Source organism: Folsomia candida, unplaced genomic scaffold (assembly GCF_002217175.1).
Source record: "Folsomia candida strain VU population unplaced genomic scaffold, ASM221717v1 Fcan01_Sc001, whole genome shotgun sequence".
NCBI lineage: Eukaryota > Metazoa > Arthropoda > Collembola > Entomobryomorpha > Isotomidae > Folsomia > Folsomia candida.
In genome coordinates this window covers 12,712,132-12,738,979 of record NW_019091193.1, presented here as the reverse complement: position 1 = coordinate 12,738,979, position 26,848 = coordinate 12,712,132, and the positions used below count along the sequence as shown (strand labels likewise).

General features: G+C 36.7%; 2 protein-coding genes across 3 annotated transcripts; one reads left to right on the top strand and one right to left on the bottom strand.

The window, feature by feature from the left end:
- Positions 1-5,213: 5,213 nt before the first annotated feature.
- Positions 5,214-9,040, top strand: LOC110853328 (titin). 2 transcript variants are annotated; one of them, XM_022101586.2, is made up of 12 exons: positions 5,214-5,414; positions 6,145-6,277; positions 6,496-6,572; positions 6,673-6,767; positions 6,860-7,210; positions 7,301-7,423; positions 7,514-7,621; positions 7,702-7,850; positions 7,937-8,014; positions 8,091-8,142; positions 8,246-8,376; positions 8,464-9,040. In XM_022101586.2, the coding sequence occupies exons 2-12, from the start codon at positions 6,167-6,169 to the stop codon at positions 8,560-8,562; spliced, it is 1,374 nt and encodes a 457-aa protein (XP_021957278.1). In that variant the 5' UTR covers positions 5,214-5,414; positions 6,145-6,166; the 3' UTR covers positions 8,563-9,040. The 2 variants fall into 2 exon arrangements, with proteins under 2 accessions (XP_021957278.1, XP_035703633.1); XM_035847740.1 differs by lacking the exon at positions 5,214-5,414 and adding an exon at positions 5,528-5,679.
- LOC110855317 (BMP-binding endothelial regulator protein) lies at positions 8,832-26,264 on the bottom strand. Its single transcript, XM_022103749.2, has 17 exons — positions 23,625-26,264; positions 21,511-21,740; positions 21,250-21,344; positions 15,403-15,502; positions 14,054-14,643; positions 13,091-13,247; positions 12,933-13,003; positions 12,649-12,817; positions 12,427-12,531; positions 12,342-12,359; positions 12,202-12,265; positions 12,078-12,106; positions 10,223-10,300; positions 10,073-10,138; positions 9,945-10,008; positions 9,791-9,855; positions 8,832-9,696 (listed from the first exon to the last, which is right to left on the bottom strand). The coding sequence occupies exons 1-17, from the start codon at positions 23,786-23,788 to the stop codon at positions 9,599-9,601; spliced, it is 2,163 nt and encodes a 720-aa protein (XP_021959441.1). The 5' UTR covers positions 23,789-26,264; the 3' UTR covers positions 8,832-9,598.
- Between the last annotated feature and the right edge of the window lie 584 nt (positions 26,265-26,848).

The window sequence follows — 26,848 nt, the reverse complement described above, 5'->3', positions numbered from 1 at the left end:
TCAAGTCTTGGCGAGCAGAAGCAGCAGCAGCGGAGCTACAATGCATATTATTATGAACACATGCATATTACCTGATGAAGAAATTCTGTATGAATATCGAAAGCTTGCAACAATAAATACTTCAAGTTAAAATGTCCTCTGATGCCGATGTAATGGATCAACACATGCATATTATTATTAATATTATCATATTGTTCCCAAAGTAAGCCTCGTACAGCGAATTTGGTACAAGCAAGGAGAGAAAACCTGAAATTCAGAAGAGGTATCTAACAATGCGATGGTGTGAAGTGTAACCCTCCGATTAGGCTTAAATTTTAAAATTAGGTGGTCCAAGCCAATACAACTAACGTTTCTTCAGGCAGTTTGTGCGATGGTGAGAGTTACTCAAAATATTTGAGGTCAAAGTTCAAAAAACGACCAACTTTTTTCAGGCGGAGTGAGAAAACTCCACTTGCAGTCTCTTCCCCTCGCTTTGATTTTCACTCCGAAAAATAATTCATTTCAACAATTTTAAATTTAATTTTTTTTGTAGAAAAATATTAATTATTCATTGTACATGTGACCGTATGATTATTTTCATAAAAGTCCACGAAACAATACGATAAACTGCACCAGCTGAATTTGATGAATGTGGGATTGCCACAATTTAGGTCGCAACTAATATTTTTTTCTCTAAGACATACGTCGTTTACATTTTTAAACTCGGGCTTTTCTTCATCACCCCATAATCCGCTCGAGTACCAACAATATCGAATCATTGGAACAAACACAGGAGCACTTAAAATATAAATTAATTGGATATTAGAACCAACGCGTTCGAAATGGAAAGCAAGTTAAGTTTTTCCATGTTTATTTACCGTTGGCGAATTTATAAATTAACTTTTATGTAAATTTGTACTAGAAATAAGTAAAAATCGCACTTATTTAAGCATGAAGGCGTATGCGTGAGCGAGACACCTGCAAATCAAAGCGAGGGGAAGAGACTGGAAGTGGAGTTTTCTCACTCCGCCTGAAAAAAGTCGGCCGTTTTTTGAACTTTGACCTCAAATATATTGAGTAACTCTCACCATCGCACAAACTGCCTGAAGAAACGTTAGTTGTATTGGCTTGGACCACCTAATTTTAAAATTTAAGCCAAATCGGAGGGTTACACTTCACACCATCGCATTGTAAGTAAGTAAGCATGTATTAGAGGAGGATGAGGAGACAGCAACAATGGACAGGCTGATGTGATGGGAGGAACGAAACCCTTAAAATTATGCTATAATATTCTGAATTGAGCATGACACAAAAGATGAGGCAGAAAACGCATTGTCATGTCATACAACGCCATAAACTCGTGTTTTTCGCCTGCATTCAGGATGGCATATCCAAATGGAATAATCACATTATGTAAAGATGGATGTGAATCGAAAAGTTAAGTCTAAAGAGCTCCTGTGTACTGTGTGTCCTACGTTATCGAGGATTTAAAGCTGCTTGTATTTGATTTCAGTTGAGCAATGCAAGGCAGCAGATGCACAATAAAGGGCGCTCAAAATGCAATGGTATGTGTGTACATACACGGATCGAGAGGTAAATAGTTGGTTCTTCGGTAATCCTGACACCGGGCATGAGAATTCACTATGAGAATTCACTACCTGAATTGAAAAGATCATGATCCTGACAGGAGAGGCTTCATGCTGAGCACTCTGCTCACTTCAACACCTCCAAATATAATACTCCTAATTTCATCTTCATGATAATGCACAACAAAGCACAAGACTTGGACCGAGTTTGATGCTTTCTGTTCACTTTTGGATGTTGATTGTGATTTCGATGCGAAAGAATAAATAACCAACACACACACAAAACAACCAACATGATGCACAGCAGTAGTCAGTACTAGCCACTCGTATGTACATCGCAGCAATGGAAAATAAGCAACGTTGTGCAATGTGCAACACTGACTGACTGGTCATTCTTTTTTTACTGATCCCTGACAGTCACTCTTTGGCATTAGCAAACACGTTGAATGACCCAACCATTTCGTGACTGACTCTGACAATTAAGTCCGTAATATGCTCCCGCAGCGAGAAACTTTATTAGAGACAGCACAGCAGAAAGAACAACAAAATCAAGCCAGATCTGAGTCCTAGACTGACAAGTGAGCTAGAATGTAGTTGAGCTGTTCCCCTGGTATGATATTTCAATTCTGATAAGATTAATTCATCAAAAAATAAAATTGTTGATTTGAGTTTGAGCAGCGTAAGAAAATTAGTCAGACAATCGGATTATTGCTTTCATGCCGCCTTGTTTTTCTTGATACAAACAGAAAGATTTCTAACAGCGATTAATAAGAACGTAATACATACAGAAATGTATACATGTACCAAGTTAAGTTTTGCAATAGATTGGACTTTCTAGTTACTTACTTCCATGACTTGACAGGCCTGACACCCAAATTCAGATTAAAGGTATACATTATGTAATACACATGCACACATGGTATTTATTTCCTGGCTGACAGTTTGTTGGAAATCTAATAAAACTACTTTTCTCACAAATTCGGCTTTCCTTGCTTCATTGGATATTCTGAATAAGTGCCAAACACGCCAAACTCCAGAATCCCACCTTTCATAGCTATCCCACGTCAATGATCTCTTTAATTGCAATTGTACCAGCAAGACAGATACACAATATCTCGTGCATAAGATTTCTCACTGAGGAAATGGATGCAATTTTTAGTAATTACTTACTTGAAGTTAATTTAAATTGTTAATTTTATTTATTTATTTCAAAGCAAATTGGTATTTGTGCAGTTTATGTGTAAATAAGTATGTCACATTTAATCATAGTTTGAAGTATTAGTGCATAGTATGTTAAATTTTAAAGTGTCCATAAGAGCATAGGAATTCTGGCAGTTGTTATGAAGTACATATTTACAAGAAGAAAATGTTATAAGTGATTAAGCTCCCATTTTGCATGAAAGAAGGATTTATAAATGTCATCTGTGGTCAAAGAGAGAAGATTTACAGTGAGTACATACACATTCAGTGTGAGAAAGTGGTGGTAGTGTTCATTTTAACTTGTTTGCAAAGGGATTAATTTTGGTCATATTGGTAACATTTTTAAAAACACTTTTAAAAGTGGTATTAGTACGAATTCAGCAGTGCTTTTGTAAATCATGAGATAAAATCAGATTGTTAGCAGGGAATATAATAATGCAGAATGAGCGTTATTATTATATTATTATGATTTCATTCAGTGTAAACAGCCGAGTTTGTCATGCTCGCCTTCTGCTAAAGTTGCTCCTGAAATAAGTACAGAAGGGAGAACAATAAATAGACTCCTTCTTGCTAACTTGCACTTGATGGGATGAAAATACTCATGTTTCCATAGGAATCTTAAATGCAAACATACAAATCTCCCAGCCGACATTAATCACACGAAGTCTCGTACCACCTCTGTTCGATTGTCACTTATCTTTCAGTGCTCACGGTTGTTCACCATTCCCGTTTCACGCTAAATGTTTTATTTAGTATTTGTTCAATGCATATGCTCATGTTCACACGCAGGACTCTAAAGGCTGCATATCCACACAAAATGTCCTCTATTTGACTAATCGATTTAAATTAATCTTTTACTCGATTTATAAAATAGAAATAAATGCTTTGCTGCATATTTAGAAGAAAGTATGAAATAGTCCTTGCTATGATATGTACGACGTATTTATGAATACTTGAGATATCTTAATTCACATGCAGACGCCACAATATTGCAGTGCACATTATTCACGAAGTGGCGATTACATGAGATTTCAGAGGCGTCATGGGTCACGGGGGCGAGAGTGAGGCAGCATGCGTCTCCTGCCATCTCTGCAGCGTGTGACGGAGCGTGGAGCGAGTCGAGCGTCGGCATGGAGGTGACGCTCTCCTCGCCTTTGTCTCATCTATGCTTGATCACAGGATCGTCTCACTTTGATAATAAAAGTATTTCGAGAAACGATGAACTATTTCTTAAATAAATAATCGATTGTTGTAATAAATTTGTTGATTCGAGCTGGCCATTCACGGAAATCGTGTCCGTAATTAAATCATTTCAATTGAAATCGCAATGGTATATTTCATAAATTATTAAAATAATTCGATGGTAAATAGATAGTTTGTCAATACAAATTATATTCCTTTCCTGAATTAATTTAATATTCTAGTTATATAATTTTTCTTTGACATTTTGTAATTAAATTTACTCCGGAAGAAAAACTTTTCTCTAAAATTATTTATAATAATTCGTATATTGGGCGTATTATAAATATTTCAATATATATAAGCATTGAGCCCAATTGAGAATCTGGATAAGACCAAATTTTACCCATGAATGTTTCTTGTAAACACTCACGATTGATACCTGAGCGTATTGCAAGCATTTACTTCACAAGTTCCAACCAGAACACAGCCGATTAATAGTCGAATCTCCTTTTTCATGAAATTGGAGAGACGGTCATCAAATTGCGGTTCTACGAATATTTTGCATTACGCTGATATTGCCTACTCTACGAGGAGAAGCATGGGGACTGATGTTAATTCACTACCAGAGCAAATAGAGGATCTATCCAAGCCCAACTCCATTCAGTCACAGGCTTTCATAACGCCACACGAACGAAATACGCGAATAATAACGTCAACTTCTGCCCAACATTTTACCCCGTGTTAGCAACAAGATACGCCAAACGTCTCGAGCCCATACCAGCACGTGAATCCACTTCGTATGCACGTCTATGCAATAACAGGAGTTATCCAACGACATATTAGCGTTGTTCTACCAACCAGAGAATGCTCATGATGATTTGCACAATGCTTTATCTCGTCGCTTTTGCACAATCAAGGCGCCAGGGTGAGTGAGACGAAATGGTATTAAAGCTCAATCCACTCGTCGTTTAAATCTCAACCCGACGTTGTTGTGGCTTGAATATGCTGCCCCGTGTTGAAAACTAGGCTGACCCAACTCAGTCCTCTACCTGCCAACCTCGTGTTTTTTAAGGATGCGAAGAGTCAGAACTCAAGCAAGCAAGGCAAGGCGTCCTTTCACGTCTTTGGCTGTGTTAAAAAAGCTGAGTTGGAGATGCGCAGTTAGCAACTTCCCGCAATGCTGAACTCCAATGCTATGCTGCAATGATGGGCTGAGTGAAATTGGGCCGTTGGGCTACCCCGCCATATGCCACACACTTCGCGCCTTCTTCTCTGCTACACGACTCTTTCCCTCCCTCCACCACCACTCACCCACTTTACGAATCACACTCTTTACCGCACACTCCCTCCAACCACCATTATCTTAATTAATTCACACGGCAAGAGGCACACCCACTACCAAAGGATTTCGCACACGCTCGGGAGGAGTCTGGTCCAACAACTCCAGCCGAAGGAAATTTGCTCTGGGTGAGTTCATAGAAATAGAAATCGGGAGTTTTTGCTGGTGGGGAGTGCTTGTTGATCAGCACGATAGAAAGAAACAGGTGCTGTTGTGCTGCACTATTTTGTTGATTTTATCATCACGTTGACATTTCGCTATTCGCTGAGAAACAATTGGTGACTAAATCAAGGATGATTAATGCGTCGGTATAAATAACTAATATTGGAGTTGAAGTAATATGTAGATTTGCTAGAAGTTAAAGGCCTGGAAGTAAATACTTAAAAATATAGGGTAGGAAAAGTTTCACAATTAATAGTTAGTATTTTTAACCTGCGCGATGTTAATTAATATATAGAACCAATGTAGCATCACATGCTTTTCGATACATAGTAAATCTATCCCAATTCTATTTACACGTGGCGAAATGCAGTTGGTGGTGGTCCAATTAATAAAACTATTTTTTGAGCAGATTTAAATTTTATATTGCAGATTCGGTACTATTTTGGCACTGCTAAGCTTTATTTTCTGTTAGTATAAAAGTTTTAGAACTTTAATTTAGAGAAGAATGTTGCATGTAATCCTAACGAGGGCTGAGAACTTTTGAGACAACTTACAAAGAGGAGAATCTCAAAAGTGAGACTGAAATGAGACGAGTAGTCTCATTATTTATGCAGCTTGCCAATTTGAGACGACTGAACAAATAAAAGTATCATTTTTATTTATTGATATATATTTGATTTGTTTTCATTTTTACAGGTAGTTTACTCAATCTGCAAAGATGGACATTAGAGCAAAGAAAGCGATTGGGAAAAATCGTGTGAAGATTTTGCAACTTGATTACTTTGATTTGACCGCACCCCTTTTGGCAGGGGATATTTTACCGATCAAGGTCCGTCCACTTGATGTTTTATATTTTGGATTTATTTACCAAATAGTTATACAAATCGTAAAATCACAAAATAAAATTTCAAGTTCCAAAATTTTGCTAAATTAAGAGTAAATGGTTTCACCAACTCGAATTTTTATTTTGTGATTTTGTAAACTATTTTAAGATCAGATATTTATAACGGCTTGTATAACCATGTATGGGAAACCCCCTAATTGCAGAAGCACAAGGATATTAAAACCGAGGCTCCTACCAACAAAGCCAGGATTGATCTTTTGCTCGAGTGGATTGATGAAAGGTATGTATGTAGTATGTATTGAACAATTAATTGCTTTAATACAAGAAAAAACCTACGTTATGTCAACCTCAACTGATCGTTTTGTATGATGAATATACAGTGCTCCTAAAGATGCCTTCCCCACATTTCTTCAAGGCATACGAAATTGCCAGGAAAATATGTTGGCCAAAAAAATTAAAAAGGAAGCCACGGATGGTAAGTAAATTTACGTTATATGCATTGTATTATTGCAGAACAAGCTCCTTAGCTCATTATTTAATATCGACGAATAAAACCATGCTTTTTAGGTGGAATGGAAATGCCGAAAAAGCCTGCTGCTGTGAAAGTGAACAAGCCACCCACAATTTTGCCTGGAATTGGTGGCGTTTCAACCTTTCTTACACCAAATGCCTTGGACAAATCAAAGGCAAAATCACCAAAGCCTAAATCTGCGACAAAAGCTAAGACAGAAGTAAAAACAGAAGTTTCTGGGTTGGGGACCTTGACACTTCCATTTAATGGGCTGGGATCATTGTTACCCCCACCTGTTGGCTTGCCCACTCCGCCTTCACGCAAACGAAAGTCGGGAGCTGAGAAACCGAAAACTCTCAAAATCAAAACGCCTACTAATGGTCCTCCAAAGCCGGACGACACAAAGGGTAATTAATAATGATAATTCAATATTCTTACGTAGAAACAGTCATATAATTACTATTCTTAATATGTAACGTATAATATTATTTTTTTAGTGGTAACAAAAAGTGCTCCTACCCCCAAAGTTGAACCTGGCACAAAGAAAGCACAAGGAGCAAAGATCAAGCTTCCTAAAGCTCCACGAGTGACAAGGAAATCTTCCACTGAAAAAGGAGATGGTACTGCTTACTCAACAATAATTCTGTTTCATGTCTCATGTTATTTATGTCAGCATAAACTTATTAACTATTGTTTTTGCTGCATGTTAGAAGCTGACAAAAAGCCGAAGGTTGTTAAAAAGAAACCTGATGCACCTGGAACAAGTGCCCCTAAATCACCCAAAGCTATTGGAAAGGCAAAGATGATGACTTTCAAAGGTAGGATCATTTATAAGCGTTCTTAATAAGGGCATAGATAACAGAGGTGTTTAATATGCTATTTGTTTTAAATTTTTCAGAAGTGGAAACCAAACAACAAGACTCGCGACAAAAATTTCGTTTCAAGAACAATGACGCAGTTGTGAAAATCGTGCACTTCAAAGATAAGACGGATATTTCTTACCTGGGTTGCCCATTTGAAGAAAACAACAAAGTTTGCGAGAAGAAGGTTAATTTTATTATTATTTCTACAAATTATAAAGTATGAGTAGGGAGTTACTAGTTTAATTAATAATTGTTATGTATTATTTCCAGGTGGAGCTGAAGAGCAAAGAATTTGTGTGTGACTCTCGACACAAAAGTCCCAACTGCAAACAAATACCTCGACTTTACGTGAGACTCAATATATTACTTTGTGTATTATTATTTATATCAAAGACAAAGCTAAAATTTATTTGGTGTTTAACAGGTCACTTGCAGCGACGGAACTGCCGATCTACAGTTGACTCTGTTGAAAAAAGGTATGTATGTAGTATGTATTGAACAATTAATTGCATTAATACAAGAAACAACCTACGTTATGTCAACCTCAACTAATTGTTTGTATGATGAATATTTCAAAAGATGTTGAAGGTTTCTGTGGTAAATCCACTGCCGAACTCGGTAATATTTCCATACAAGATATCAAGGAGGCTTTAGACGTCACGGTTGGAAAGAAGTATGCAGTTGAAGTACATTGCGAAAAAGCAAAGAAGGTATAATATCAATTATTCTTTACTGGTGGGGTGATATTCGAAGAAATATTTTCTTAAATGTCCAAAATTTGTATCTACCGTTGACAGGCAGCAAAGAAGTCCACCATCCCCAAATGGAACAACTTGGCTACAATTTTTTCAGGTACCGACGATGCCTCCCCTGCCAAGAAGAAGCGTAAGAATTAACCGACCAATTGGCGCTTGCATTTAATGACGATGATGATGAGGGTGCGGATATCGAGGTGTTTCTCGATAAGATTTTTTTTAAGATTTTCTGCAGCAAGGAAAATTATTCTATTTTCATAGTAAATGTATTTTGACTATAAAACAACTATAACTCCAAGATAAAGTTAGTTAGCCAGATGTCCTTCAGCTTTTATCTAACAGATCAATCGTAGTTTTACGTATTTAATAATGCTGATTACATATTTACGTAGTCTAGAAAAGTTATACAGTTTATAAGGTATATAATATATGAAAATACTTTTGTTCTACAAATGTAGATGATCATTTTATATGACCCCGTACGTAGAGTGGTGTGTGAAACAATAGTGTAGTTGTGTTATTATATATTTGTTTGGGAGAAAATTAAAATTTCTTATAACATACAGTCTCAATAATTTTTAACTGGTTACTACTAATAAAGCTACTTTCGAGAGAATAATTTTGTTTGTATGCAGTCTTAACGGTTCATTTATTTACTTCAGGTTGCGGCTTGAAAAAAACATTTTTCATTAAATAAAATAAAACTAAATTAAGAATTACTGAATAAACATAAAAGTGCAAAATAAAAATAAAATCTGCAAGTTACACACATTGCAAATATTGTAAAAACTTACAAATAATAATATATACATACAAATAAATAATTATTAAAATAAATCTTTCCAAGGTATACGAGTAAAGTTATTGTGAATAATAAATTCTTAAAATTATTCATGTATATTGATCATAAGATAATCGAGATGCTGATAAAGGATAAAACATACATAAACTTAAATACATTTGTATAAAGTGTGCTTTCCGGCCGGGACTGTTAACTAGAATTCGTAAAATGCTATCTAATAATAGTAATAGTTTGTAAAATTTATAATCAAGTCTTCTACTTTTAGTTTCTACAGGGTACTTTGATATACGGCTAATAGTTGTTGTTACTAAAGAGGAGAATATCGTTTTACATGCAGACCTTTTGTTTCGTAATAAAATGTAAAGTACAAAAAAATTAGCTAAAGTTCTGCCACCGCTTCTTGTGGGTACAACCTGTGGCTTCTCTCCAATCTAGAATCTGAACCCCGGCTCTCTCGCAAGCACGAGCAAACGCTGTAATTTTTGTGATATGATATTTTTATTGGTGATTATTACTTCAGAATTATGATTAGAATTCAAATATAGTTACATTAATCCAGATACATACCTGTTAATACTTCACAGTGGCATTTTCTTCCCAAGGGACATTCGCACATGTCAAGCATGCAAGATCTAGATATGTGCAATTAAACAATGTTGATATCATGTTATCAATACAAAATTATTGTGAAGCTGATTTCACTTATTGGTATGGGGCTTACTTGTAAAACCTCTCTGTCGAAACTGTCTTATGACAAGGGGCAAAAACAGAGGAGCGAATGGCACCTATAAGTTAATTGATTGGTTAATGTAGTCGGAAAAGTCAGGTCTGAATAAAAACTTGAGTTACCACAGGATTTTTCTGCTTTCACCCTTGTCTTCCAATTCTTTTTGCAAATTGGTTCAGGACCTTTCACTACATAAAAAACAGTTGAGAGTTGAGTCAGTCTTTTTGGTCAATTGAGGATAGTAAAACGATGTAAAAATATGAAGGACGCACCTTCTTCTCTGCTGCATGCCTTTTTTCCTCCCACCCTCCACGATTGTCCAAATGCACTGGGATGACTTACTGGGCCACCTTGTATAAATTTATTTTCGAATAAAACCAAACATGTCACTTAAATATAAATAACTATTGCTTATCATTGATATATTGCCACCACTGACTTGGCTTGGCTTGGCTCTTATTTTAGCGTCTGTTTGCTCGCCACTGCTCACTCACTCAACTTCACATTCATCATTCAACTGTCAACCTGAAGGGTCAAGTCTCATTTTCTCGAAACTACAATGGCTGCGAATAATTTTACCCAGATTCGGAATGAGTTGAACGATATTCAGTCTTTTGGATTTACCAATATACCATTACCACCCAATCCTGCTGTTAACGACTGTTGGCAATGGAACACGGACCTCCCTCTTCAGTTAACCACAAATTTAGGGGAAATTTTGGACATTGGAGCCGGGTGTCCGATTTTCGACGCTGAATTACAAGGTAATTTTTTGTGCAACCTTATTTATATTACTAACTAGTTTAATTCTCTTTTTCTGCTAGAATACGAACGATTTCGACCTACCTCTTTGTTAAACCACAGTTTCGCATCGACTGACGTTGGACGTCAGTTCACGAATGGGATGAAAGCCAACGTGCAACAATTCCGAATTGATTGTACCAGAAACCCAGGAAAAGTGGCCAGTACCAAACGAAGTTTTTTAGGTATGATTTACCAAGCGAACCTCAAAAAAATTAGACTCAGTGAGGATGGTCAAGCGGTTGTTGTCAACAAAACAACAGGACGCCTACTCCCCTATGACGACATGTACAATCAGCCTAACCTAATTAGATCAATTGGTGGACTCAAGCGGTCTGCACAAGGTAAACATACATGTTTTGGACGATTGAATAATACGCATTATGTACATATACAAATGTTCCTATTGACAGATTTATTGGATGATATTAATCTAAACGCTGAAAGGGGTGTGTATGGCCCAGGAAGTGAACGATGTCGACGAGGAAATTGCACCGTAACCGGACCGTGCATAGATCAGTCCCCAATTGTCGAATATGGACCTGGATTGTTTCTCCACCCGCGGAAAAGATTCACTTGTGCAAGCACAAACGTCGTGTATCTGCTATACTGCAACGAATGTTTGAGACTAGGTCGTAGCTCGACATATTGTGGTGAAACCGATACAGCTGTGAGATGGATATTATACGTTGAACTATATTTTGTTGACTAATAATGTTTACCCATGCAAATAATCATTATGCCATTCTCAGGATTCTACGTGTCATCCTCGTTTCCAAATGCATTTCGGTGGTTTCAGTTTCCAAAACTTGCGAAGTATTTTCCCCTTGAACACTGAAGCTCGCGTTGCAGACTTTGCGGAAATGGTTCAAGGGATTCTGGGAGGAAATCAAGATCCCCACCGAGTAATGCAAGACCCCTACACGCACTTCAAATTCGTCCACCCTCCCACCAATGGCAACGATCATCGCCGGTATGTTTTTTTGGACGGAGGTTTCCCCACACCGCGAGCAAGAAAATTGTGCGAAATGAAATACATTTCTTTTTTGGACCAACTGACTACGATTATGCCACTCAGTCTGGAAATTTAAATCACTTGTAGAACTTGAATCCTATTATGAATTGTTATTGTTATGAGACTCACTTTTGCCCAATGAATTGATTTACCTATTTGTTTATACGTATTGTATGAAATAGTTTGCTTAATAAAGCCTTGCTCTTTTAGAATCGAACTTGTCTTATGTAATTATTCTTTATACTCTCCTTTTGATCAAGAAAGCACGCCCAGTTGTCCCCGTGAAGCGAGTGCTGAACAGTTCATATTACCTCCTTGTCGTGCCATAAAGTCATCAGATCTATTTTTACGAAAATATCCACACATATTTGTTTAGATAATTCAGGAAATATGTATCTCAAAAAGTAGCGTTTTCATGAGTGTCGGAGCACTTACTTGTTTCCGTTGAAATTTCCACATAGGCCACAAAGACGCCCTTGGAGGGCATGAGGGACGGAAACTATATCATTTATTCATTTTATTGCACGACATATTTTATATGATCTTTTGTCAATGTTACAGGCGAAATTTCTTACCTTCCAAAAAGCTGTCACCTGTAATAAATTAATTTTTTCATTAGGATTTAACAAGAGGGTGATACACTTCAGGCATGGTACTTACCGTCCCAGAGCAATTTTAGGCCAATTCCAGTATCAACTGTTGCAATATACCCGTCTTGGGTAATTTTGAGGGATTCTTGGATAAAAGGAAGTGCAACGCGTTTTCCTGAATATAAAATTCACCGAATGATCAATATGTGTATACAGTACATTTAAGTGTACCAGGACTCTCCTTTAGCACTTTTAAAAATTCTTATCCTGGTAATGTTGGATATTATCTCACCATTGAATTTAATCCTCATCCTCTGCCCCATCGTGATTCGTCCCTCCCTCACTTTCAGGGTCACAGTTCTCGTCCATGAAAACGCTCGAGACTCGCGGGCATCGTTACGCACTCGTACAGAAAAACTCTTCCCCTTACAATCCGCTGTCAGCATGTATTTGCAAGCTCCCTGGAATTGTATGATGAAACATAAACGTTAATTTCACTGGTTCAGCGAACGATATTTGCACTCTGAATGAGCATTTACTGATATACATTCATATAAACACATGTGTAGAGCATACCTGGAAATTAAATACTCTGCCATCGAAACTTCGATAATGAGGATCTCCAAACACAGTGCAGACTCCATCCTCTAGAGAGTTGAGTAGTTGAAAATGACATTATTTTTGTGCAAAAATTCAGAGTTGCGAAATATTATTGTCATTAATTGCATATGTACCTCCAACGCACTCTGGGCAGCATTTTCCAGAAACATATTTGAGCTTGTAGCCCCAAGGACAAGGTAAGTTTTTCGGACATTTCTGCTCTGCGCACTTGACCTTACCATCCTCACATGCACAGCTTCGGCAACTGTCCACTGTCCATCGATCTCCGTTCTGCACACAGAAAAAGTAGGCATGTAGGCATATCATCAGCCCTAATTAAAAACTGGATTTGTCAAGATTCATCCAAACATTTTTACGAGATTTTGACACAAACAGGATCATAATTTAATCTAATAAGTAACCATCATGCCGCCTGGAATGATTATTGGATTCCTTGTTTCTCGAGTTCGAAACGAATCAATCAAACGCGTATATATGCAAACGAAAATATGTACATTTGCTTAATTTTTTCTGATGCTACTATAATAAGGGTGTGATATTTTACTCAAGTCAGTAAGTAGTATCTCGCATGCTTTCCTCTTAAAAATATAAAGACGCCAGTGTGTACTTCATGTCATGAGTTTAAACTATTGCCCATCAAACTGGTTTAATCCTGTTTTGCTTTTGCCAAGTGACTTGGAAGCAACTCACTTTTATCACACGAGATATCGTGTGCAAATGTCGGGTACGAATCGAGTGTGTCAGAATAATGATGATTTTTATAGAGTCACATACCATACATAAATATATGCAGGTTATTGTTAGGCTATTATTTATTACAGATTCCTAATTAAGGAGAGACATACATACTTATTTATATGTATCAAATGTGCCTAGATGTTGACTGCGAAAAATAGAGAGACAGACTATATTGTTGTATCGTTACAAAATCAACCAGACACATTCCTGATAGACTTTGGATTAGTGATACAAGTTTAACTGGGATTTACATAATGAAATTCGCAGCAAAAATTTATTGGGCGTAAAAGTTTTATCACACTTGCAACAACTAAGTAAGTAAATGTGCAATTCCTTACCTCCCCGTGTGGTGAAGAACATTTTTGAAAACTTTCGCATTTCGCACAACATGATCCTTGCGTCAAGACCTGATGTGACGCGTCGCATTCCAAGGGTGGGCATGACAATCTGTCACATACGGCAGTAGTGTCCATGCAGGTACAGTTGGTGCATGTGTCTAGCCGAAATGATGTCCCTGTCGGGTAGACTTTCTCTCCTAATAGGCATACCGTACGAGGCATGTAGCGAGTCCTTGATCCGTTACATCGGGGACAACATTCGCCCTTTTCCAAATATGTGGCAGACGCTGGACAGGACAGGACAGGACATGCTTTCTTGGAACATTGCATTGAACCCTTGACACATCGACACAGAACGCAGGGGTCCCCAGGCAACGTTGCTTCTTCACCATCCGCATAGTCCTTTCCGTTCAGACTGCAAGTTTCGCAAGTAGGGCAACAGCTCCCAGACTTTGGGGGTGACGGGTGAGTACAGGAATGAAAACACTGCACCTGAGATCGCGTCAATACTCCTGCGATACAGGTCGTCGTAATGCAATTTTCCGTAATTTCTTTCCCACTGGGATACGTGACGTTGTTGACTTTGCAACCTGTGATGGAAAATTTCGATTAGCAATACAACGATATCACAAATTGGCAAAAAAAGCAAAAAAAACCTTTAACTTAACCTAAACTTTAAGATTAGCCAAAGATGATATACCGTTTGTTCATCCACCAATGTCTTATCAGCCGTGATTTATTATTTGTCATTCCTGCTGAGGAAAAGACATTCCATCCTCAACCCAACGTGCATAATATATATTTTTATGTGACATTTTTCTTTGAAGAATTATGACTTTTAGTGTCTGTCGTAATGGAAGTCACACAAACAGTACCTTCTTTAATATCCTTCACATATTTCAGAATCATAAGCATTTAAAGATTTACAACCACTTCGGCATCATTAAAAGGACTTTTGACAGTGTTAATAACTTCTGTGTTGGAAACTATAGCTTTGATGAGTTGACATCCTCTCTGTCAAAAAATATCTTTTATCAAGTGAGATTGGTTGGTTGGTTGGTTGGTTAAGGTTGGGTTATAAGGTTGCCGTCAGAAACTTTAAGGTACGAGTAAACGAAAAAATTTGCTAGTCATCCTGATTTTAAGAAACTGTCCCGTTTAGGGATCTCTCTCTAAAGTAAATAATAATAACTCTGTCAACCTGGTCATAATATCTTAAAAAAATTCTAGCATATTTTCTGATTTCGAGTATCCAATTGATATTATTAATAGAAAAATACACATCTTATTGTTCTTACATTTACACTAACATGGATAAGTAGGTGCATAAAAATACATATAAATTGTACCTTTGCAAACTTCACAGCATCCGTCCTTCTGCCCAGACATGATGAGAAAACATCCCTGTAGACTTGGACATGATTGTTTTTCACATTCCACTCGCCCATGCTAGAAAGAAAACAAGAAATCACTTTTTAAAACCCAAAAAAATCTCATGCATCCATGCATACATGCAAAAAATCTCGCGTGAAAGGTATTTATTGGGGATAAAAGGTGTTATGCAAGAAAATAATACTAGAAAAGTAACAACAATTTTCCTATACTGTTGACCGTATAAGTTGCAAATTCCATATAGTGACCATCAAAATTTTCCAAAAATTTTTAGCGGCACGTTATGTAAGCACATAAACTTGTGAGCATTGTTGAGGATCGTCAAAGAGCAATTTCGCAATTTCGAGCAATAATCTTAAAATCATTAAGATTTCGCGTAGGGTGTTATTGTTTCGGAAAATTACACGTGTTTTATGCACTCTATATTGCATCCAACATTCCTCCACATTTACTGTGTTTTTACTGTGCAAGTTTAAAAGCGTTTAAAAGATGTTTCATGGAATGGGTTACGAGTTGGACGTGAATTTTTTGGCTCATCTCAGATTTTACATAACCGGTAATACATCTCATCTCGCTGCAAAGTTGTAAACCAAACCAGGATCTAGTGTAAGAATTAAGATTATTTTATTATTTTGCAATGGTAATTCCATATTTTTACATTTGCTTTCCACTTAAACAGCATAGAAGGTGACAAATATGTTGTGAATGTCGTGTGTGTAATGCCCAATTTATTGTCTCAGCTCATCTCCTCGCAATTCCAACTAACTCGCAAATATTTATGGGATATGTGTAATTCATGCTTATTCAATGGCTGGCTGATGCAGCAAGGCAATTAGCTTGCGGATCTCTCTCTTTCTTACTCAACTTTATCCGGTTCTTTCTTATCTTTGTCTGTAAATTAACAAGTCCGATAGTGTAATATATATGTAGTACTTAATCGAACGTGATCGAAACCATAGGTACAAATATAAATACGTAGCTAAATACATGAATGTGAGTGTGTGAATTTTTTACTTTTATCGACGATCTGCAAATTAATTTACATGTTCTGTTATTAAAAATGAGATAATTTGAAGCAACAACATAATTTCGTAGAATCATAGTAAATGAGATGATTGGCGATTTTAGATACAATTTTTCAAGTACTTAATCGTGTCAATGTATCACATGACATCATCGATTTTTTCGTTAATGTTCCACAAAGCAAACTGCACACACAAATTAATCAAGCAGGATTGAGTGGGTGAGACGAGATGCAGGGAGGATAACTATACATATGTACATATAGCCCCAGTTTACGTAATAGCAAGGGTCTCATTGTTACAACTCATCCTCAGTTGCGCTGACAGGCTTGTTTGAAGAGAGCAGTGTTATAAATCAAAAACAACGGATTTGAAGGGTGGGAACGGTCCAGCAACCAGCCAACAAATGAAGGATGAGCATAATATGGCTGGCTACATATGAATTATATGTACATAATATATGTTATATACACTTGGGTTATGCATGCAGAGCAAGCAATCAAGAGCAACAAGCAATGAAGGGGAATGGTTATAATTAACAAGGTAAAACGTGGCACGACTCTTGAAACTAAGAGGAACTCTGAATTCTTTGGTAATGATAAAAGTGGTGGAGACCCCACAGCGTACCGCATAAGACGGTGAGGGCTTCGTCGGTGGGCCCATATTTCCAACGTGAAATGATTCTTCCCACCCGATCGAATTCCTGCCTTGACAAGAACCATAATACAAACCATTACAGATCCACTGCAATCACCGTTTGTACGTATTACCATCCGTCATCATCGGCTGGTGATTGAAACAAAATGAATTATGATGGACGATTGAACCACTTTCAATCCATCTTTGGACGACTTCACAGTCAGACCTGGAGTCAGTTTCAAAGAAGTTCTTCTAAAGTGTCACTGCAATTTATATTGTGTTTCTATTTTTGAGGAATTCCGCTGAAAGGCTAGCAAAGAGTAATGTACAAAATTTATGTAATGCAGTTGCCACACATAAATAGTTGGGAATATCCAGGCCCTACTACATTAATGGGTTTTTGCCCTTTTCGATAAGAGATTCAAGTATACAATGTTTGACTAGTTTGACTTTTGTTGCTTAATCATGTCGTTCTGGGAGGGAAAGTCGGCTGGTGGAAGATGAGTGACGTGGTAGCATACAATTACCTTTAGAAAATTACCACGGCTCAAACCAAACAACCTCATTCCCGGTACGGTAACTGGAAAACGAAGAGTTAAAAAGAAGTGAATTGACCATTTTTCTTGTAGTTTCCTTTATTTGCTTTACTTTGTTATTGTCTCTCTGTGCCGCTGTCATTACTTTCGGAAAATGACTCCGCACTATTTAACGATAACTAGCTGTGCTAAGAGAAAAATTCCGTGAGTCGTCATCCATCCACTTTGTATAATCTTGACCTATAACTGATCTTTCATTAATTTCGCCTACTCAAAAAAGAAGATTTATATAATACAAAAAACAAGAATTTGTATTTGTTTCAAAATACCGTCGTTGAATATCTACACATGTCGAACCAATCTGACTAACCGTTTATCACATATTCTTGAAATTTTTCCTTCAAGATGTAGCGAATAAAGATAAATTCTTATTAAACATTTCAAGCGAGTTTAGTCGTCCAAGACCAATAACTTTATTTGCATGTAAAATGTCATGCTTATACTCCGTGCAAAAAGAAATTAATAAATAATCAATCGGTAATGATAATGCGTAGCCTCGAGTAAAGTTCAGCAGTGTTTATCCGCATTTGAGAAGCAACCCAACCAACTAAAGACTTGCTGAATATCTGTTCGTTCGGTGACAAATGAACTTCCACAAACTGAAACCAGCAACTATAAAACTTTGCACATAATGTTTATGCAACCTGATGTTTTCCTTTTAATTTTTTTGTAACTACATATGTCTTCTGGTAGGAGAGTGGTGCAGTGTGCAAAGCAAATGTCAATGCAAAAGATGGTAAAAATAGCCAACTCATAATAACACTGGCAAACTGTACTTATAAAGCGTCACACACATTCTTCTTATCCGTCAATTATGTATACGTTGCTGGACCCTTATGCATTCAGCTACAAGTAAATAATATTAAATTCATTCCGTCCCTGTGATCATCACAGAGCAGAGTAATTTTATTGCTTCGGAAGCTACTCGTAACTCGATTCTTTAATAATGTGTGGTCTTTCATCATTTGTCCTCTTTATTATTAATTAACAAAAGAAGCCGCCACTTTACCAAAAAATTACTCTGGACTTTTTCACGTTGACGACTTATAGCCAAAGTATACATATGTACTTCACTTTCAGCTTTGTAATACATATGTTTATATAGATACATCACGGTGATGATGTTATGAATTTGGTATGCGTAAGTGTGTCTGCGGTGCATTATCAACATTTGGAGTAATTAGTATTTAGTACTAATGTCGATCTTAATGCATATAACTTTGCAAATTAAATTTTACTACGTACACACATACCAATCAACGTTTTGTAAAAGTGAAGCCAATATGTATGTGTGAGATGTAGTCAGATCAGATCCAGCCTGCCTGCCTGCCTGGTTAAATCTCACTCAACTCATTCATGTCGTTCAATAGTGTATCCGGGTTTAGAAAGAATAAATAATTGTCTATTTTTAATTTACTCCAATTTTTCCGAGCTAGCACATTCTTTCTCAGTCCGTTGTACGGATACAACTTCATACAGACCTATAATACATACCTATAATATGCATGTATGTATGTACATAAATACACGCGTGTGCCTATTTGCATCACTAATGCTCAAGTTGTAAGTGAAAAGAGTGAAAATTGCTCAATACAAAATACCTCATAAGAAGTATCTATGTCATTATGATCACTGTCACCAGTGTACACGGTAGTATTTAAATAGTGTGATTGCACGCGAAAGCATGCGAAAGTACGAATCACACTAAATCACGACGAAATCCATGTCGCGCAACTATAATTGTTTATTGCAGAATTTGCAGATAACAAGTTCAAAGACATTTCTGATAACCTGACCAAACTCAACTGATAAAGCCAAACCCAAGAGCTCGAGAGAGAGAGAGAGAGAGAGACGGGGAGAATGCAACCCATAGGAATGTTGGAGTTTGAAAATAATGTCTGCAGAGTAAATGAATTCATACGCATCGTGCAATATTATTTAAGACCAAATTCCCAAATCCATGACTTTCTTACTGTACAGAATCCGAGTGCGTGTGTGGGAACAAGAAAAGAGCGGTGTTGAAAAGAAGAAGAAGTAGTAAATTAACCCTTTCGATGGTTTATCATAAAAGAATTCGAGTCGTTTATTTCAACGAAGAAGATAAAAAAGCAAGTTGATGAGTGGAATTGAGACTCATAGTGAACCAAACCAAACCAAAAAGACGTTAATGCAGCCAGAGTCACAGTCGTGTTTTCGAGTATATGAAAGCATACCAATAATAACTCATACTTTTAGCCTCCCACTTCCCAGCGTAAAGAACAAACGTGAATGTGACCGAGAGAGAGAGAGAATAATAACCCTAATTACAAATCTTTCCATGTTGGAGTAGTGAGAGCCTTCTTTCTCTCAGTCTCTCACAACAACAATCGCTGGATTTTGGTTCGTTTCGTTACTTGTTTGAGGGGCCGGTAAAAAATGCCGCATGGATAGAAACGAGCTGAAAAATTGGTCATTACATGAACATTATGGAGAAGGCACTCACAAGAAGAAGCACATTTTGAAATTGTTCAACTCGTAAAACACTGCCTTCATTGAGACTGCTGCTTTTTTAAACAATAGGAAACATGCAGCCAGCAACATCAAAACGCTTTTCAACTTTATTTATAACTCTGTTTTGGGATTATTTTTATTGAATTTTAATGAGTACGAAACAAAGCACCGAAAGAGCGAGTTGATAGTCCTCACATGCAATTTTAGTTTGCAATTTGATATCATTATTAAAAGAACATAACGTAATGTTTAATAAACACTGGAGCAAAACTTGTGGGTTAATTTTTTGAGATGGAATTGAGTATGTAATACGGTCAACGACGGCCGGAATGGTAAAAACGTAAAGCTGTTGGTGAGGCAGGTGTGTATAAGAGTGTACCACGTTCTGTCATAATTTGTTGGTTGGTCGTTCCACAACTGAAGGGAAGGAATGTGGACGAATTTTTGAAGAACAGAAGATACTACTTAAGATTACTTAAGTAAAATCACAGCAGAGAGTGGTGGCTAATGACAAACAACTTCTTAAATGGTCATGGACAACCTGGTTCGTTCAACAGAACTTGATGTTACGTATGCACCTTTTACTTCATCCATTCTGACTGTTGTGCTGTTAACCTTATTTTAAATTGCTTTTGTAATTTCTTTCTGAGCTACTTAATCTTATCTGCTGCTACACAAAACTTGGGTTTAATTCCATTCACTCAAACGCAAACAATTTCAGTCCATAGATTCCTGTTTCAATGTTTAGTTTAGTGGGAAAGTGGCATAATAATGAGGTGGGACTAGATGTATGAACTTGTGTACATGCATTGTACAAATGTACGTATGCCTTTCTTTTGGGTATTTCTTTGCGTCCTTTAGCATTAAGTTAAAGTTGGACAACTTTTGTTGACTTTGTTTTTGTGGGTTAGAGAAATAGGAACGAGAGGATATTGCATACGAGAAGTTACTTAAATGGTTCAAGAATGGGTGCAGAGCACATAGGTATTTATATACTTATGGATAAGTATTGAGTAATAGTAATAGAAGAATTGCTGCTTAAATATTGAATACTTACCCTGCACAAACACGTGAAACAAGGATTCTCGATGGACCCAGGCAAAGGAAACACTTCTCCTTCATTATCACATTTTTGAGATGAGCCTGATATACCTAGTTGGACACAGATTATAAAACAATTACTTTATTACACCAATTTACCAAGGAATTAGTTGCACCTAGCACGTTATAAAGTTTTATTGTGATCAAAAATGCTGTTACAAAAGGCATACATTTTGAAAATCTCACTCACACCTACATAAAGCTTGAATTTTCTTACCCACAAGATTCCCCACAGCATCTGCCACAGGACAAGAAACGCAAAGTAGCAAGAGTCCAAGACAAAAGAAACACGTCCACCAAACGTTGTGATTGGGTAAAATTGATAAGCTCCCTTCACAGCACTTCATTCTTCTTGGGGATCTGGATGAATGCCCACCAGTTGAGGCTTCTAATCTGAGAAACACTTTGGTAATAGTGGAGACTTGAGTTTGTGGTGCATTCTGCTTCCTGTAATGATGAAAGTGATCGATTAATTTTTTATTGATTCTCTAATAATAGAATGGAAGATAAGTAGAATGGAAATGTGGAGCACCGAATAAATGCATGCATGCATCCCACCCAGGAGGAGAGACTGATAAAGATATCAGCGTCATGGGAAGAGAAATGAAATGTCATCTCATCTCCTCGCTTGTTTACTCATTCACAAGAATCAGATTCATTATTATTATGAAAACTGCTCAAATGGACCGAACGAACAAGGCTTTTCGTTGCTGGATTCGGGACAGGACTGACAACGCAGAGTTCTTCTTGGTTTGTGGCTGGTAATTCATGGGACTTTTTAGCTCTCTCTCTCGCTCTGCTTCATCATCAGCAGAAATTGTGAGTCATCACTTTTACACCCGTTGCATATTCAGAATTATTTGTGACACATTATTTCTTCCAATGCATAATAAACATAACAAACATGATGTTTCAAGATGCTGAAGAACAAAAAAATTCAACAGCTAAAGATATAAAATCAACAGAAAATTCAGTATTTAATGTAAAAATATTACTGTTTAACTTGTAAAATTCTCTCACGAACAATTACTATCCGCAACACTATCAATATGTATTTCACCATTTCATTAAAGTAATTATATGATCAGTCGCAAATGCTTGCGAATAATGGAATTAAGGAAGAAATTTCTAGTTAATGCAGAAAGCTAATTGTTTTAAAACGCTGGAGGGAATTTATACTGATAAAAATACAAGTTTTAATGTATGTATTTTAGCACAAACAATGATACAGATGCTTCCTGAATGTATGTATTATGTACTTCTTGACCTAGTCATTGAAAAAGTTGAACTTGCAGAAACTCTTTTATAATAATATACAACACATCCTGCACTAAAAATACATTTCGCTCAATCTTGCAACTGCAATATCAACAAACTAAATTTGATGAAGTAACAAAACAAAAGAATTTACGTGCTCAATGACGTATGTTTTTAATGTCTTCCCAGTCTACATTGATAATCTGTGGCAGTTAGCACTGGGCTTGTGTGGGCATAATTTTAGCAAATTCAGTAAAAAAAGGTTCAGATCCTGCTGATTTTTTTTTACTTTGCATACATGTGTATAATCGTTTCAGTGTGTTTCTCGTAATGCTGTTCCAGTAAACATACGAACCTTTTTAGTTGGGAAACACTATGTACCAAAGTCAGATATTTGTTTGAATATGTGCGGAGGAGCAGTTAGATACATAGGTTATCTGTCTGCGAAAATAATTACTGGGCAATAAATTTATTATGACTGAGACGCTTATTAAGATCTAAACAAGCCCTTTTTCTTTTATTTATATGTACCGTGGCAAAGTTTGAATGTATCGTATACACGATTGAACTCTGAATTAAATTATCTTATGCCATGTTTTTGTTGTGAACAATGAACATTACAAATGAAGGGATTCCCAACACAATAATCATTTCCGGGGAAAATCTAAAATTCTGGTTAATCCAAACCTCAAGAACCTGCATGTCAGCTCAACCGTACAGAATAATTACATATTTTTCCAGAATCCAGTTGCTGGTTTTAAGGAATTAACAAGTGGAAAGTTCCATGCTGTGTTTTAAATCAAGTAAACAAAGTTGTACCACATATGCTCGTGCAAATGAGATACATGTTATTGTGATGATACTTAATTTCTAGTATGTGGTACCTATGTACAACATACAGGCGAAAAACCAAGTGTGGAACAAGGATTTGCACACAACTGAATAAGCAGATACACATATGTAGAAATTCTCGTCATCCTCTCCTAAGCAAATTCTGCTTCAGGTTTCCAGCTATTTACTGCTCAGCTTGACACTTATATGATACTTAATATTAACTGGTATGGTAAAACTTACAGTCGTTGATAGTGATCTCGGCGAGGAGATTGAGATGGAGGAGGAGAAGATGTGCACATATTAATGGCGTAATAGTCCGTGCACAGGGAAATCCCTTTCTCTGACTGATCATCTTCACCGGGGTGCGTCTGACTATTATAAACTTTTTGATACTCCAGGCTCATTTTGTTCTCGTCGTCGTCGTCACAATGAGTTTCATGAATGGAGAGACCTATGGCATTTAAATTTGTCACTCTCTCTCTCGCTCTCTGATGACGCCGTCACCACTGAAATACTTTAATAACGAGCAGCACAATCAGTCAAAGTCATCATGATGCGTTTTTCATCTCCTCTTGAGCCCTGCTTTTGTGCAGTGGTTCAATAATGTCAATACTGAGGAGCAGGTTGTTTGAATCTCTGCTCTGCACAATTACATAGACAAAACATTGAACACGGACATGAAGCTGTATTATTATTAGTGTTGTTATGTTTAATAAAGATCTGCATAGAAAATGCAAAGTATTTGTAAACTTTAGTCAGCTTTACTGCAACTTTGGAGCATGTACTGTATGATGAACGTTTGGAGGATGAATTATCTCACAATATCATATTATCATGGGGCTGGGTCCATTGTATTTATATTATATTTGATCAAGAATTCGTCATAGGATTGGCATTCATACACGTTACATCAGGCGCAAAATCGTTTCTGTATCAGTCAGCGTGGCTGTATTGGGTTGATTATAAACGGTTCTGAGTTGATAATGATGTATGTGCGTGCAATTAAAGGGATATGACAAAGGTATCTTTCCACGGTGAAACTAATTCACTCATTTGAGACGTTCATCTGGTATGCATTCAATGAAATTAAATGAAGTTTTCAATCACTCGCTAGCTCCAGACTTGTCAATTGGATTGGATTATATTTTATTTCACTCAACTAAAGTTCACTTTATAAACGTTCCGTGGTGCGAAGGAAGGAACAATACACACGTATCATTTAACTATGTAACCACCTCTCTGCTGGGATGTCGTGTGTGTGCATGTGTGTGGGCAGTTGTGGAAACAGAGATCTTTGTTGCTCCAAGTTCATTCACATGTTTATTGGTAATCCAAAATGTAATGCAGATCCTGGTTCAAGCCCAGCTATTGTTGACAGCCAAAGGAATTAGAATGTTGTCAAACGTCACAATTAAATCCGATCTCGAGATTAATGTCTTGATAAAATAATTACATGAGTGAATCACAAGTAGATTACACTTAAAGCTGTTAAAATGTCAACATTAATTTTAAATTGGGATAAATAATGCTTTTTGAACTTTTTATTTAGTAAATTTTTTTCTGTACATTTTCAACTCGGCTTGGTTATTAAAGTTTGTTATAGTTTCGACTCTTGAACATGACGGCCTAGCGCTTGACATGAATTGGAAGCAGTTGAGGAAGTGAACATAAGGTGTGTCATTACATTACTGCATTCTGTACATATGTACGTTTGCAGTATGGAGGAAGAAATGTTTAGTATTTAGTGTCCTTCTTATTCTTGTCTTGCCTTTGGCCAAGTTATGAAAATTACATTCCTCTTGCAAAATTTATAATAGTTGTGCACGAGTACTTTTTTTTACACGTAGTTTTAACTTATTGCAACTCACTCTGACTCCGGAGCTGGGCCTACAACAATTAGGACTATGTGTGTGCAATAATAATTTTTCAACTGTTGAAATGCTTCTCGTATATGCTCCCTAATGAGACGTGTTATATTTACATCACTCGAAGAGTAATCTTACACTTTAGGTGTTCTCAAGGTGCTCCTATAAGCAATTCAACTCTCTTGGTTGGATCGCCTTCCGTTGATCGTCTCAGAGATAACAACAGCACTAATGTTACTTTATGATGATGATAATGATGATGGCAAAAAGAACAACGTGGGTTTCCAGAACTGTAGAAGCTGCTTGGTTCAATTTTTATGAATTTTGATGAAATTTTGACAAACTTTATCAACTATCTGTATTTCAGTTTATTGTATGAAAATATTGATGGGATATGTTGAACACAAATTGAAAAAAAGATGTTGCTTCGTGCACTGTCTTCTCTACACTGTGACGAGTTCTTCACACTCGCTCAGTTTTAGCTAATATTACAACGCTGACCAAATGCCGTAGTATCTTGAAATGGTGATGATATTCTTATCCAGTATCGGTATCAAGCAAGACACTGGTTCGTAGGTAGGGATTCAGGTTAGCAAACCGCTAACGTATACCGACGATAATAAACGATAGTTTCATAATTTGATTTATTCTTTAATAACACTCGCATGTATTACAATAACAACACTTGCACTTGCACCACTGCTAACAACTTACTCCAGCCAAGTGTTTACGTACGTATACGCGAAAAGTATAATAATCAACGCTAAATATTTACCTTAAATAGACCTGTTGATGACACACACTTGCTTACACTTTCATGGCAGTAGTGCCCAGAGAACACTATGAATTGGTCTTGTTGAAAATATGGAGGACACTGGGCCAGCCAATCTAAATGTTCATTAAATATTTTGTATATAACAACAAGGAATTATGTTTCTGGGAATTGTGAAAATATTGACGAAAAAATCGAGAGGCTATAAATATGTGCAACGTGCTTTCCTTACGCCTTACAAATATAGTCTGCATCACGAACTCGTTGTTTTAGAGAGCATGACCATTTCTCTCCTCTCGTGATATTTGGTTTACAAAGGGTAAGAAACAGTTCAATCAGGTCTCCAGTCTTTTTTAACTAATAATCCAAAGCCTCATTTGCAGAGCTTCCACGCAAGCATCTAACTTGGTATTAGTGAAAAGAGTTTGTATGTATGTATGCATATGCACTCTAATTCATTCACTTGTTGAGCTGCCTAATGATAATTTGCTGTATTGTAAAGGAATACACTGCATGTTGTCATTTCGTATATTATTTATTTGATATGCTTATTACTACACGCTACCAGGACTGGTTGGATGCGTTGTCTTATGGTTTTTTTAAAATGATATCGTAACTTCGTCAAATGAATGAGAAGTATATAAATGTATAAAATATTATCCGTATATGTATACTTTTACATGTCTCAACGTCTTTTGCTTATGTAATGAGACATCTGCTTGTCCAAACTATTATTTGTGTTATACGAGGTCTTCTCCAACCTGCAGCAGTCAACCGTGTCTGCTAATTCACAAATTATTAGATTACAGTTATATACATACGCTTTT

Coding starts and splice junctions, on each gene's coding strand:
- LOC110855317 (XM_022103749.2), bottom strand. CDS start 23,788: ATGAGCCTGGAGTATCAAAAAGTTTATAATAGTCAGACGCACCCCGGT. Junction 21,345..21,510: donor TGCTGTGGGGAATCTTGTGG/GTAAGAAAATTC, acceptor GTGTCCAACTAG/GTATATCAGGCTCATCTCAA. Junction 14,644..15,402: donor ATGCTGTGAAGTTTGCAAAG/GTACAATTTATA, acceptor TTTCCATCACAG/GTTGCAAAGTCAACAACGTC.
- LOC110853328 (XM_022101586.2), top strand. CDS start 6,167: ATGGACATTAGAGCAAAGAAAGCGATTGGGAAAAATCGTGTGAAGATT. Junction 6,768..6,859: donor TAAAAAGGAAGCCACGGATG/GTAAGTAAATTT, acceptor CATGCTTTTTAG/GTGGAATGGAAATGCCGAAA. Junction 7,622..7,701: donor AAAGATGATGACTTTCAAAG/GTAGGATCATTT, acceptor TAAATTTTTCAG/AAGTGGAAACCAAACAACAA.